Genomic DNA, 12,617 nt, shown 5'->3' on the forward strand with positions numbered 1-12,617 from the left:
TGCAGCCATATCATTGCATGCTTCAAGTGGCCCATATGGACAGGTTAGACTCCTCATGTAGGCCTCGGCTGTTTCTTCCAAATATTCTGCCAGTCCTCAAGCCTTTTGCATCTCAGTGGGTTTTCAGGTATGGATCAGGTTTGGCTGTTATTCTGGTTGGATCACTAACTTATGGGAGGGTGTTGATAATTGGCAGTGTTGATTAGTGAAACCATAATTGCACTACCATCACACACCAATACAGAGATTCTCTATCTTGGGACATCCTCTGTTTTCAGGTAAGGTTTGTCTTGGTTATTCCCATTGGGGAAGCTTGCAAGTAAGAGACTTGGTTTTTCAAAATTCACCAAATTTAAGTATTCACCTGTATAATGAAGGCAGGGTAATGGTTTATGGACAGTTTGCTCCCTGACTGAGAGCATCAGTGACTTAGCTATAACATGCAGCCATGTAGTCTTCTCTCAAGGCTAGTGCAAATTAGATACAAAATTAAAATGGTTGAAAAGCCAGTAGTTAGACACGCCCAAACGCAAAAGGCTGCAGCCGGTGCCTGACAGAACGTCTCAAACAAATACCATTTCACTGAATACTGTCTTTATTCGTTCGTTTGGCATATTGCTTCAGTCAATCCAAATGAGACTGGTACTCTGAAGTTACATATAAAATTTTATACAGGGGACCCCGAACGCACCGTCCGTATTTTGGCGGGTTGGAGTGATGTGACGCAGTTTACGTCAGCGTGGGGTGGGAGGAGCTTCAGAGGGCAGGAGGCCGGAGAGCAGCCACGGACAGAAGCTGGGAAAGTGTGGCTGTTTCGCAGCTTCATACGGCCGACTAGCGTGTAAAAACAGCTGTAAACATGTCTGACGAGGAGCAAGAACAGACCATTGCTGAAGACCTGGTTGTCACCAAGTATAAAATGGGAGGTGACATCGCCAATCGTAAGTTCGTTTAGATAAGTAGCCATGGGTGACTGTGGATGAGGTGACCTGTTCTTTTCGGCCTGTCGTGCAACAGTCTCTAGCTAACGTTAATTCCAGTACACAGCAGCAGCCATGTGGTTTTACATGCGAGCCACACAGCTTTAGAAGATATGGACATGCCACAGCTAGCTAGCGAGCAAGTGCAAGTGGTGCAGTTGTAGCTAGCTACTCTGTTATTGCCGTTCAACATTAATGTTAGACTGGAGGGAGCTTTCTAGCTATGTGACAAACGTGGGATGCTAGCTAATGTTAACTTAGCTAGCCAGTTCCACAGCCTGTTGCCTAGCAATCTCAGCTAAGTTAGCAAATGTCAACTTGCTGAAAGATAAATCAGCTACCGATATGAAGTCACTCTTCACGTTGCATTTGCTTGTCATGAGGCTGAAGCCGTGTGTTATCGACGAGCTTGAATGTAATCTGCTTTATAAACGTTAGCTGGACTGACATGCTGAATTTGTGCTTTGGGACAGGCATAGTATGTGGTCTACAGCTTAGTCAGCTTACTCTACAGCTTGGTCAACATCTAAACTTGTAGCTAATTATTTTTGTCTCCTCCGTCCATTTATAGACAGAGCAGAGTGACATCTCGGGGTCATTTATAGAAAAATACCTGATAACTGAACGTTGCATCTAACAAAGTAGTTGAAGTAATTTAATAGATGACGAGTGTGTTACATAAAATTTTATTAACCATTCTTATGCACTCTTTTCCTCCAAGTCCGTTCCTCGTCCCCTCTTCTTAGTCTGTTAATCTTTTGCTGTTTGTGTCACTCCCGTCACCCAGAGGCTCTTCGTTTGGTGGTGGAAGCAGCCAAGGCCGGGGTGTCGGTGCTCAGCCTGTGTGAGAAGGGGGACGCCTACATCATGGCTGAGACTGGAAAGGTCTTCAAGAAGGAAAAGGAAATGAAGAAAGGTGAGAAAAAGATAATAATGTTGCATCTCTTTTGTAGTTGGGTTAGGACAGGTGGCACCATCAAAAAGACCCTATCTGCTTACATGCAAATCGTTCGTAGTCCGCTTGTGTGATGTAGTCCACTTGTGTGCCATGTCACACATTATTGATCAGTGTGAATCAAAGAAGGGGGATTTAAAATTACAAATCCAGTGGCAGAGTTTGACCGTGTATGGATTTAGGAATAAGCATATTTGGTGCTCCAAGTGTGACTCCCTTCATCCCGCATACTTATATAGTTTTCTTACAAAAGCTGTGGATGATTTCCAAATGAAGATTTGGTGGTTCTCTTTTCCCTCTTCTAGGCATTGCCTTTCCCACCAGCGTCTCAGTCAATAACTGTGTTTGCCACTTCTCTCCCCTGAAGAGTGACCCTGACTACACACTTAAAGATGGGGATCTGGTCAAAATGTAGGCACCGCACTCTACAGTAATGTTACCCTCCGTGTGTGTGTCTTGAGTCTCCCAGTGTGCTGTCTTCCCTTCTCTCTTTTTCACCTTGTGTGATGTCTTGTCGTTAGTGTGTGAGGGTTTTCTCTTTGGTGTTGACTGTCTGCTCCATTAGTAAGGTCTTGTCTCCCTGTCTGTCTCGCGTGGCAAACGACAAGTAAGTTTGGACATTTTTAGAGTTAGTCTTTTTGCACTAGGTTTTTTTGTAATTTTTTGGCCTTGATAACTATCCTGCTAAATCCCAGTTATCACATTTGTCAGTGCAATGTTGTACTTTGCAAAGGTGAACTTCTGCATCTTAGTTGTTGTATTGCCACCTACAGTCATGTCTCTTTACTCTTCTTGTTGTTTGTCTTCTGCCATTTCCTCTGTTATATGTATAGATTATTATTGTTTTAAGATTTAGCTTTTATAGCTTATGGCAATGTATGAAGATCATATAGACTTAGGTTTGTATGTTTCTCAGTTTTACACAGACCTTTTCTATTGCTACAACAAAAGGCTGGCTATGTCTTTCCATTGTAATACAATCTCTAGTGGTGCTTCCTTGAATTCACAATAAGTCCAGCCAAAGGTTACAGAACGTCACCTTAGAATATATTTATTGACCATAAGAGATTAAATTCTTATTTTTGTCTGACCTTCTCTTATTGTCAGGTCTTTATTAGTCTGATTTTCTAAATTACAAGGTAGTTGACATTTTGTCCTCCCTGAATTGATTTGAGTGATTGTTTCACACAATAACATTAATAATCTTGGCAGTGTATTGGCAGTAAAAACTTGCAATGAATTTGACACATCACAGATTTCACCTTGCTGTACTACATTTCAATCTGTCCTCTCTGCTCTACCTCTTTTTATTTTTTTCTGCAGAGATCTTGGGGTTCATGTTGATGGCTTCATTGCCAATGTTGCTCACAGCTTTGTTGTGGGAGCCACTAAGGTATGGGCCATTTTTTGTTTTGTTGTGTTGTTTTTTCTTTGTGTTTACTCTCGTTAAAACACATCTTGAAATGCTGTTTTCACTGCATCCTACTTTTGCAGGAGAACCCCATCACAGGCCGGAAAGCTGACGTAGTCAAGGCAGCCCACCTGTGTGCAGAAGCAGCTCTTCGCCTTGTTAAGCCTGGTAACCAGGTAATTCCACACGTCTCCACCTCCTCACAATATCTCCCATGCCAGCCGTAATAATAAGTTCCACTCTCAACAGCAGCTTTTATATAAAGATTGGGTGAGGACCCAAAGGTGGGCTGTGGAAAGATTAAAATGGGTCCCCAAATTATTCAGAAGAATTGGGTATGTAAAGCTGCTAGCTATATTATTGCTGACTATGCTACTACATTCTTTGCAGTGCATGGTAGGTTGAATAAAATATTGTAGAATAAGCTAGTTTGTCTTTAAATATCTGTTTGATTGCCCTAGCCAGTAGCCCACAAAATCAGTTTTGTTTTACAAGAATGAATGGATTTGAAAATGTGGATCCCCAGAGGAACTGTTTGAAAACCACTCTGCTCAAATTAATACATGATTTGTCTACATTTAGAAGCCAATTACAGCTTTTTTTAGAGTATGTTTCAGAATGTTTTTGAGGTTGTTTTTTCTCTTTTGGGCAAATTGTAAAGCTGTTTGAACAAAACATATTCAATACTCACTGTAATATCTGAATAAATAAGGTCACCAAAATAGCCATTTAATACTGTCTGTCCCTTGTTCTGATTCTGACCGGTGACATGAGAGGAGCGGACTTAAAGTTACAGTTAATATCCAGGAAAAAACACAGGCAGTCAAACAGACCGCAAAATGTCAGTAGCCTACTCATCAGGAGTGTTGGCTAACAAGCAGTAGGACAGAGTCACTTACTATGAACGAAGCTACAGGCAGCTGGTGGTCGTGACAGTTATTCATCAACAAACCAATGTCATATCCACAGAAAGATGGTCGCTACATCCACTCATGTTATTCCCCGGGTTATTGACGTTAACAACTTGTTGCAAAAACGAATGAAAAGCTTTGCTAGAAGACACAGATAACTGATCCCGTTTCCTTTCAACAAATTAACTTTAACAACATAGTCTCACTTGTTACTTCATTCTATTTTTTTACCTTTTCCTGTTTACCTTCTCACCACTAAAAGCAAGTATAGAGAAGTATCCAGTAGGTGTAAAGGACGTCCACAGACACACACTTAAGCCAATCCTATGATTTCAGATTGCTGTAAGGAAGTGACCAAGTATGTTGTTGAGGAAAACAAATCAGAATTGTATTTGTTTTCAGTGCTGGTGTGTTTTTTTTTACCTTACCTTACACTCTTCTGTAGACTAAGTTGGTGGAACGCCACTGGAGAAAATGGAATGTTGTGGAATGTTTAAAAGCCATTTCTCTCGCTTTTTACTTTTAAACACACAACAGATTAAAAGACTCATAACTTTTGATCTGAGAGAGCTATCTCAGTCATTCAAAAAGTTATACATGAGGGGGGGTTTCTAGTTTTAGAAAATATCAAAAAATACAAATGTCAAAGTTTCACCATGGCAAGGGTTTTTGCAGGCCACCACACAAATATCATTGGTGGCCAGTCGATCACAGCGTCCTGCATGTCATCGCCCCTGAGATAGTTGTTGCTGCTTGAGATAGCTGCCTGACTTATCAATTACAACTTGCCCTGTTGAATACAAGTGACACTTGGATGAGAAACATGGCTGTATGTCAGGTTGTGTTGTAAGCTTTTTTTTTTTTTAGCATCTTTTTCTCTCAGTTGATTTACTCAGGATCATCTTACAATTTTGTGTCTTGTTTTGACTTTTATGTTGGTGATGTTTTGATTTCTGCTTTGCTCCTTTCTCTGCACTTTCTCTGAACTGGTTTATGAAGTAGATCAGACCATTGGCCATACTATGTTTTATACAACCCAAAACTGTCTTCAGACTGGATCTAAGATGCGTTGAGGATTTTGCATTATTTTCATAGATCCATTAATGTATAAATTGTAGTTAAATTTCAAATGTATAAAGAATGCACCTCTCTCTTGCAGAACACTCAGGTGACAGAGGCTTGGAACAAGATTGCTCAATCATTCAAATGCTCAGCCATCGAGGGTGAGTGCCTTTATTAAAAGTTCCTGTTTTTATGTAACAGATTGTACCTCTCAGGCTGCTGTGTCATGGAAAAGGCATTGTTCGCAACCATGGGTGTTGGTTAACTTTTGTCCTTAAACTTCCTCCTTGAATCTCTTTGAATTTGTTCAAATAATAGGAAGATGACCACAGTAACAGATTCATAACACGCCATTGGCTGTTTTCAGGAAAATGTAGAAATGAGATGATGCTGCACCTTTTCCTGCCGAGTATCATTGGTGCTTCTGTCTGGCTTTGTGTTTTAAAGGTATGCTGTCTCATCAGCTAAAGCAACATGTCATAGATGGAGAGAAGACCATCATTCAAAACCCTACAGACCAGCAAAGGTACATTTATTCCCTTAGATCATGATACTTTGAGGAAAACCTGCAGAGTTCCATGGGTATTTTGCTAAAGGAATTATATTTGACCACTAAGAGATGTTACTCACTTGTTTTGGCACCTGGCTACTGCTGACACTCTTTGGCAGGAAGGACCATGAGAAGGCAGAGTTTGAGGTACATGAAGTCTATGCTGTGGACGTGCTGATCAGCACCGGAGAAGGGAAGGTCAGTGGCCTTTACTGTTCTGTTTGCTCCTCACCCATGACTGTCCAGATTTGAGATGCTTCTGCTGTGGATAGTCAACTCTGAAATTTAAAGAATGGACCTTTCTCCTCTTTTACCCTCTGTTTTCTGTATTCAGGCCAGGGATGGAGGTCAGAGGACCACCATTTATAAGAGGGATCCTAGTAAGCAGTATGGCTTGAAGATGAAGACCTCCCGCATGTTCTTCAGCGAGGTGGAGCGACGCTTTGATGCCATGCCCTTCACTCTTAGGTATTAACGCCACACTTCACATTTACCCCCCAGTAGCTGCTAATTCAAACCAGTGTTTTAATGCCTGTTTCTTTTAGCCTGCTAAAATTATGAAAGGTTGACAACAAAACTAATCCAGTCAGTTTATGCTTCAGTAAAGTTGAGTGCAGATTTTGAGAACTAACTCGTCTCTCCCTTTCCCATTAGGGCTTTTGAGGATGAGGCCAAAGCCCGCCTGGGTGTAGTGGAGTGTGCCAAACACGAATTGCTCCAGCCCTTCAGTGTGCTAAATGAGAAAGAAGGTGAGTGTGCACCTCTACTTTGTAATCACACCTTCTCTCTTTTTAACAGTTGACACCTTTTATTTACCTCCTCCCACTCCCCTGCCCCCCCTCTCTTTCTCTCTCTCAGGAGAGTTTGTCGCCCAGTTTAAGTTCACAGTACTGCTGATGGCCAACGGGCCACACAGAATCACCAACGGACCCCTTGAGCCAGAGCTCTACAAGTCAGAGTATGAAGTGCAGGATGCAGAGCTGAGGGTAAGACGTACAACTCAAACATCAGGCCTCTTTGGTCACAACTGGCTGCATGGGAAAAGAGCTGCTCTGCATGAAACGATATACCCAGTTTTATACTGAACGTTCTCCTCTCTTCCCTAGACTTTACTACAGAGCTCCGCTAGCCGCAAAACACAGAAGAAAAAGAAAAAGAAGGTATATTTCCATTTAAAAAATAATGTGGTTGAAATGTGGTCCAGCAAATGAACTTTCACCCTCACCCCCTTCTACCCTCTACTTCCCCCATCGTTTGTGTCTTTTTCCTCTGTATACTGTACAATAAAGCAGATGCTGGAATACATATTATAAAAAAGACAATATCCAGTATGTTATGTTAAGTGTAACCACTGTTTTCTGATCTGTGCCTCCCTTTTCACATCCTATAGGCCTCAAAGACTGCAGAAAATGCAACTGGACAGCCAACCGAGGACACGGAAGTGGCAGAATAAATGCTACTTTTCCACACATACAAACACATGCAACACCCCAAAGAACAGCAAGAGGAAAAAAATGACAAATCTCCCCAAACTGTTAGTTCTCTCTACCCGTCGTACACTTCTAGAGCTGAGTTTACAAATTAAACTGTTAAATTCATGATAAGATTGCTGGAAGTAATTGAATATTTGAAGACTGGAGATAAGTGACCTACCTGCTTGCCATTGATGCTTAACCCTTTACTGCATTAATTGAAAGAATGACGGAAGAAGAAATGTTATTTGGGGGTTTTTTCTTGACTTAAGTGCCCTAATAATAGGAAATAAAGGATTTTTGCAAATGTTTTTACATTTTTAAACAGAATTGTTGCCAAATGGTAAGTGTGCGACTTTGGTGCATGTTGTAAAATTAAAATTTTCCTTGATTTTTTGGGGGGGGAATTTCTTACCAACTACAAATTAATTATCTCATGAAATTAATTGAATTGAATATCTTTCTGTACAAGTTGATTTTTTTTATTTTTTATTATATTATTTGCTGTCAAAAAATTACATTTACTATTGAAGCTTACAATGGGCATTAATGGGTAACACAAATATAAGCACAACATTGACTGCATCTTTTTACAGGCTTAGACTGTTGGATAAATGCAAACAAAAACTTGATTATATTTGTGATCATGGTATTTCTTTAAAGCGTCAAGTTTAATTTGAGGCCGCCCAAGTGTAGGGATTATCCTATTGCATGAATGGGGTATTTTGATTCCATTGTCGCATTTCCCTTTGGCAACAATATAACAAGTTATCTAAATTTGTTTGTATGTGAACATGGTAACTGGAGTAGAAAACTGTATTGTCTGAGGAATGTCCAGGTAGTGTTTTGTTGGGATGTTTGGGAGCACTTTGCTGCCTCCTCAGTGTGGGCGGGGCAGATGGGATAAAGAAAGGGATTTTAGTCTGAATGCATCATTAAACAACTGAGACCTTAGCATTTACAAATAGTTTATAAGTACTTTAAATAATTTGTCTTGGAAGTGGTCAAGGAAAAAGTATTTTTTACTATATGGCAACACCATGCAGTAAAGGGTTAAAAGTTAAAATTCTTGGAAATTAGCCCAGGTGATAGGAGATTAAAAAAAAAAAAAAAAGTTGCATTGTTTTTACATCTAAGTTTTATGTACCTGACCCACGAAATATTACAAGCTAGAGATGAATTATAAACTTTCTAAATTAAAAATGTAAAAAAGCAAAAGTTATCACAAAATTGACACGGTAACTAAATGGGTTTGTTATACAATAGGAGGCCTTTGCTTCATAGACTTTATGTAGTGAAGGTTTCTGGTTAACGGCCTGACCTCCTGTTTGGCTGAGATTACAAGATTTTGACCACAAATTTTTTTTTTATTTAAGCAATAACAACTTGAGCAGAAGAATAAAATACTTGGAAGAATGCAAGCACCAACAAACAGTTGTAATCAGCTTGATTTTTGGGAACAAACTGCTACATTTACTGCCATTGCCCTTGACATGGTAATTTTATGATAAGATGGAAGTGAGTCTGTACTTTGGAAAACATGTTTTTTTACTATTCTAAATGACACCTGATCTGTTATTTGCTTTACTACGTCATTAGTCTTGTGGAGCATGTAAACTGAAGCTTATCGGCTGTTATGAAGAAAGGTGTGTTGGGTGTTTTCAGTGCAGTTGGAGTTCATTTAGATATCTGGGGGAACGGTGGAAGGGTCAGAAGTGTCAACAGCTTGGGAACGGTCAGATCTTGTTTTGTAGCTTGATCAGTGGCCAACGGAACTTTATATCTAATGAAATAAAAAACATTTTCATATTTTTCTGTTTGTTTTCTTTAAAAGTCCCCCTGTCAAAGATCAATATAGAAAATGTCTCTGCACCAATACATTAAGACTTTGTTTACTTCCAAAGAGACAAAATTCAAGCTCATATCTGTGTGTGAGAAGAATTTGTGGTGTTATGAATACACCTGTGTCTTTTCAGTGGGGGGAGAGAGGGGAAGCAGCGTGGTTTGTGTGTAAGAGAATAGTTTTGTGTGGGAGGTTTATTATCATTCAACTGCCAAGCCAATATGTGACCAAGTAGGAAAAAAAACAAGACTTTGTTATGTCACATGTTGTCTTTGTTATAATGGAACATGCCAACTGTTTTTTTTTTCTATTATTATTTTTTGGAAATAAACTTTGTTGAAAAATTAATAACATGGTCAGTGCAATGCTTTGGTTTAATTCACTCTGGGGCTCTGAGCCAAAGCTGCAGACAAGACCAGTGGAGTGTTTGTCATGTGTATGTAATTAACATTTTTTAACAAGTTTATTCAGAAGGTTGTGATCATAAGGTAAGCAAAGAATTTTCAGGATAATATAGTTTTATTTGAATCAAAGGAGCCTATTTGATATAACTGGAATCAGTCTGGCATTGCGTATAATGATGTATTTCCTTAAATAACATGATAAATGTTTATATCAGCTTGAAAACGTGGATAAACGCTAGGCACACAGTACAGTAGTAGATATTGTGACTACATTTCCCATGGAGCTAGGACAGCACAGAAGGCGCTTGAACATGACGTCACCTTCCTTATAAATACCGCCCTCTTACATCGTCACATCCTCTTTCAGTTGCTCTCCTTGCTTTGAGGTAAGATTGGAAAATTGCCGCGAATCGAATCCAACCTAATCATTAAAGTTTACAAACCATCCGCATTATCTCATACTGTTTTTCCATTTCTCTTTCATAGACCCATCTCCACAAGATGAGAGCCAAGGTGAGTGAGCCACACAATATCAACATTTTAATGTTTTGCATCGTCTTCCTGTTCAACCCTCCCACTAATCAATGCAGCTAGCATGCATTTGGCTATCGCTTCCTGTTATAACTTGTCGGTATTAAACGTTTCTTCAGGCTGCATTTAATTACATCTTCTCCTTAAGCCAGTATAATGCATGGGTGTAATAATGCTGATAGCATTAGCTGTAATAGTCCTAGATATGAGCTCGCTATCAGCCATGCTAAGGTCCTGGAAGGCCCGCCTTCGTGTATGCTGTAGTCCTAGCATCTAACCTGTTCTCTAATATGGTGTTTGTGTGTTGTAAAGTGTAGTCCAGGTCGCTGGGGGTTCAGCCATTTAAATTTGGCCACTGACCCTGCTGTCTTATAAGTTGAAATAGGGTGTTTTCAATACCTGTAGCCTGCACTGCAGAGGCCTGGTTGTCGGCATGTAGCCTACTACTAGCTTCTCTGCACCAACAAGCGTGCTCTCATGGCTTTGTCAATAGGAGTGCATATATGACAGGGTCAGGACATTTGTTTTTGCATTTATTGTACACTAATTGGTATCCTTTTTGTTTTCTAGTGGAGGAAGAAGCGTATGCGCAGGTAAGCCTTACTCCAAATGCTAGTACCCAAACATCATGATTACCTGGTTGTCAGACATTAGAATGAGGACTGGGGTTCAATACTGCCACACAGATGAAAACTTGTACACATCTGAACCCCTCAGCATGCACATTTCTCTGGGTTTGGAGGATCTTCTAACACCTTTACTCATTTTAAACAAAGCAAATAAATCCTAACATACCTAGGACATCAGAGGGCAATATGTGACTAACTATCACAATGTTTTGCTTTAATAAGGTTAGGGTGCAAGTTACTCAAGAGTCTAGCACAAATGGCAACAGGACAGTACCCCATTTGCAGCCTTTAAAGAAAATGCATGCCCCAAAAAATTAAACACAAGCACTAAGACATCAGGATTCTTTTGATTTATTGGGGTATGTAAAGTTACTTCTTTTTTTGGGCCCCCTCCAATCTGCATGTGTGACATCACCAGACAAAACCTGGATATTGTATTTACAAAGCAAACATGACAGTGGAGGGGCTAGAGGTAGACTATTAACTAAAGGAGTTCTTGTGAATAAGGTTATTACAGAAATCACCTTATTTCCAACAATGTCAGCCAGGGATGGGCAACCATGTGCCACGGAGGGCAGCTTTTCATTCCAACCAAAGAATACAGCAGCTGATTTCATTCAGCTGCTGTTCCTGTGAGGTTGAAGGTGTGTTAATCGGTGAAATCAACTGTTTGTTTGGAATGAAGACCTGCAGACCATGTGCCCTCATGGCACATGGTTACTCATCCCTGATGTAATTGAAATATTGCCTTAAGCTGATTTCTCCTTGTAATCTGAGTATTGGTGTGCATGTAAATATGCTGTCTGACGCTGCCATGAGGTGCTCCTTGTAAACGGCCTCAGATTTCACAATCTGTAAAAGCAACTTGTGCGTTCAAGTGCTTTTGGGCAGAAATGCAACAAAATTGACCTTTTTATAAAGTAGGACTGTTTTCGTTGTCTTATTTGTAGAAACCAAGCGGCATAGAGCTACTTTGTGCTGCAGCAGAATGTACATCATGCAATATGATTACTTTGATCAAACAAATGCATTAGTAAAATGGAAACGCACAGCCATAGTTATTACTTGCATAGATTGTGAACAAATATGATGTACATCACCTGCCATCAGTTAAGATGGCTTTCATGCCACTGTGTTGGGGCGTTCATCTGAGCTTAACTCAAACTACAATATTTCACCAGCACTTGAAGGCAGCATGAGTCTGTCTTAATGATGCACTCGAGTGAAATGGCAATCCATGAAATTAAGCTTTCAAGCTGGTAAGAAATTTTAAGCGGCCTCGGTGAAAATTCAAGTGAAGAGGTGAATAATCATTTCCTTCACCAAGCTTCATGCTTGATTGGGTTAAAGGATTTGATTTCTTGCCAACCTGTGAATCAAGTTATCTGCCGAATTGAAACTTGGGTGGATTTTTAGATGACTTCCTGTTAATCCAGAGAAATGTGACATGAAATGGGGTTTGGCCAACAGACTCCAGCAGGGTCTTTGAGTGTGTTGCTTTCCTCTGAACTGGCATTTATGTTCAACAGGCTGAAGCGTAAAAGGAGAAAGATGAGGCAGAGGTCCAAGTAGGCTGCCCCAACCCCCACCAGCTGTGATCCTGTCGGGAGCCAGTCCCGATGACTGAAACTGTGGCTGATGTGGATTGCGTGGAGCCGACCTCGCCGAGGAGAAAAGGCCTAAACCCTGTTGAGAGGACACGCTTCTCACGCCAGCCAGCTGTGGACGTCTTCGATTGGCAGATGACCAAGAATGGATCTCTTCTCAACATCAGAACTACAGCTGCTCTAAGAGACCATAATAAATGTTTGGTTACCAACAACTGTTTTCATGTGGTGTATTAAACAAGGAAAATTACCAACATGTTCT

The 12,617-nt window shown here is 40.3% G+C and overlaps 1 protein-coding gene and 1 long non-coding RNA gene across 2 annotated transcripts; both read left to right on the forward strand.

The window, feature by feature from the left end:
* The first annotated feature begins 772 nt into the window (after positions 1 to 772).
* On the forward strand, positions 773 to 9,152 carry pa2g4a (proliferation-associated 2G4, a). The gene is made up of 13 exons (XM_071901940.2): positions 773 to 941; positions 1,768 to 1,896; positions 2,241 to 2,346; positions 3,259 to 3,328; positions 3,430 to 3,522; positions 5,417 to 5,480; positions 5,767 to 5,845; positions 5,989 to 6,067; positions 6,204 to 6,337; positions 6,524 to 6,618; positions 6,728 to 6,855; positions 6,976 to 7,029; positions 7,260 to 9,152. The coding sequence occupies exons 1-13, from the start codon at positions 860 to 862 to the stop codon at positions 7,320 to 7,322; spliced, it is 1,176 nt and encodes a 391-aa protein (XP_071758041.1). The 5' UTR covers positions 773 to 859; the 3' UTR covers positions 7,323 to 9,152.
* A 767-nt stretch (positions 9,153 to 9,919) lies between these two features.
* Positions 9,920 to 12,605, forward strand: LOC139913818 (uncharacterized). The gene is made up of 4 exons (XR_013504906.1): positions 9,920 to 9,974; positions 10,075 to 10,101; positions 10,690 to 10,712; positions 12,278 to 12,605. It is a non-coding gene; the product is annotated as an uncharacterized LOC139913818 (long non-coding RNA).
* The last annotated feature ends 12 nt before the right edge of the window (positions 12,606 to 12,617 follow it).

The sequence above is a fragment of the Centroberyx gerrardi genome, chromosome 5, assembly GCF_048128805.1.
Source record: "Centroberyx gerrardi isolate f3 chromosome 5, fCenGer3.hap1.cur.20231027, whole genome shotgun sequence".
NCBI lineage: Eukaryota > Metazoa > Chordata > Actinopteri > Beryciformes > Berycidae > Centroberyx > Centroberyx gerrardi.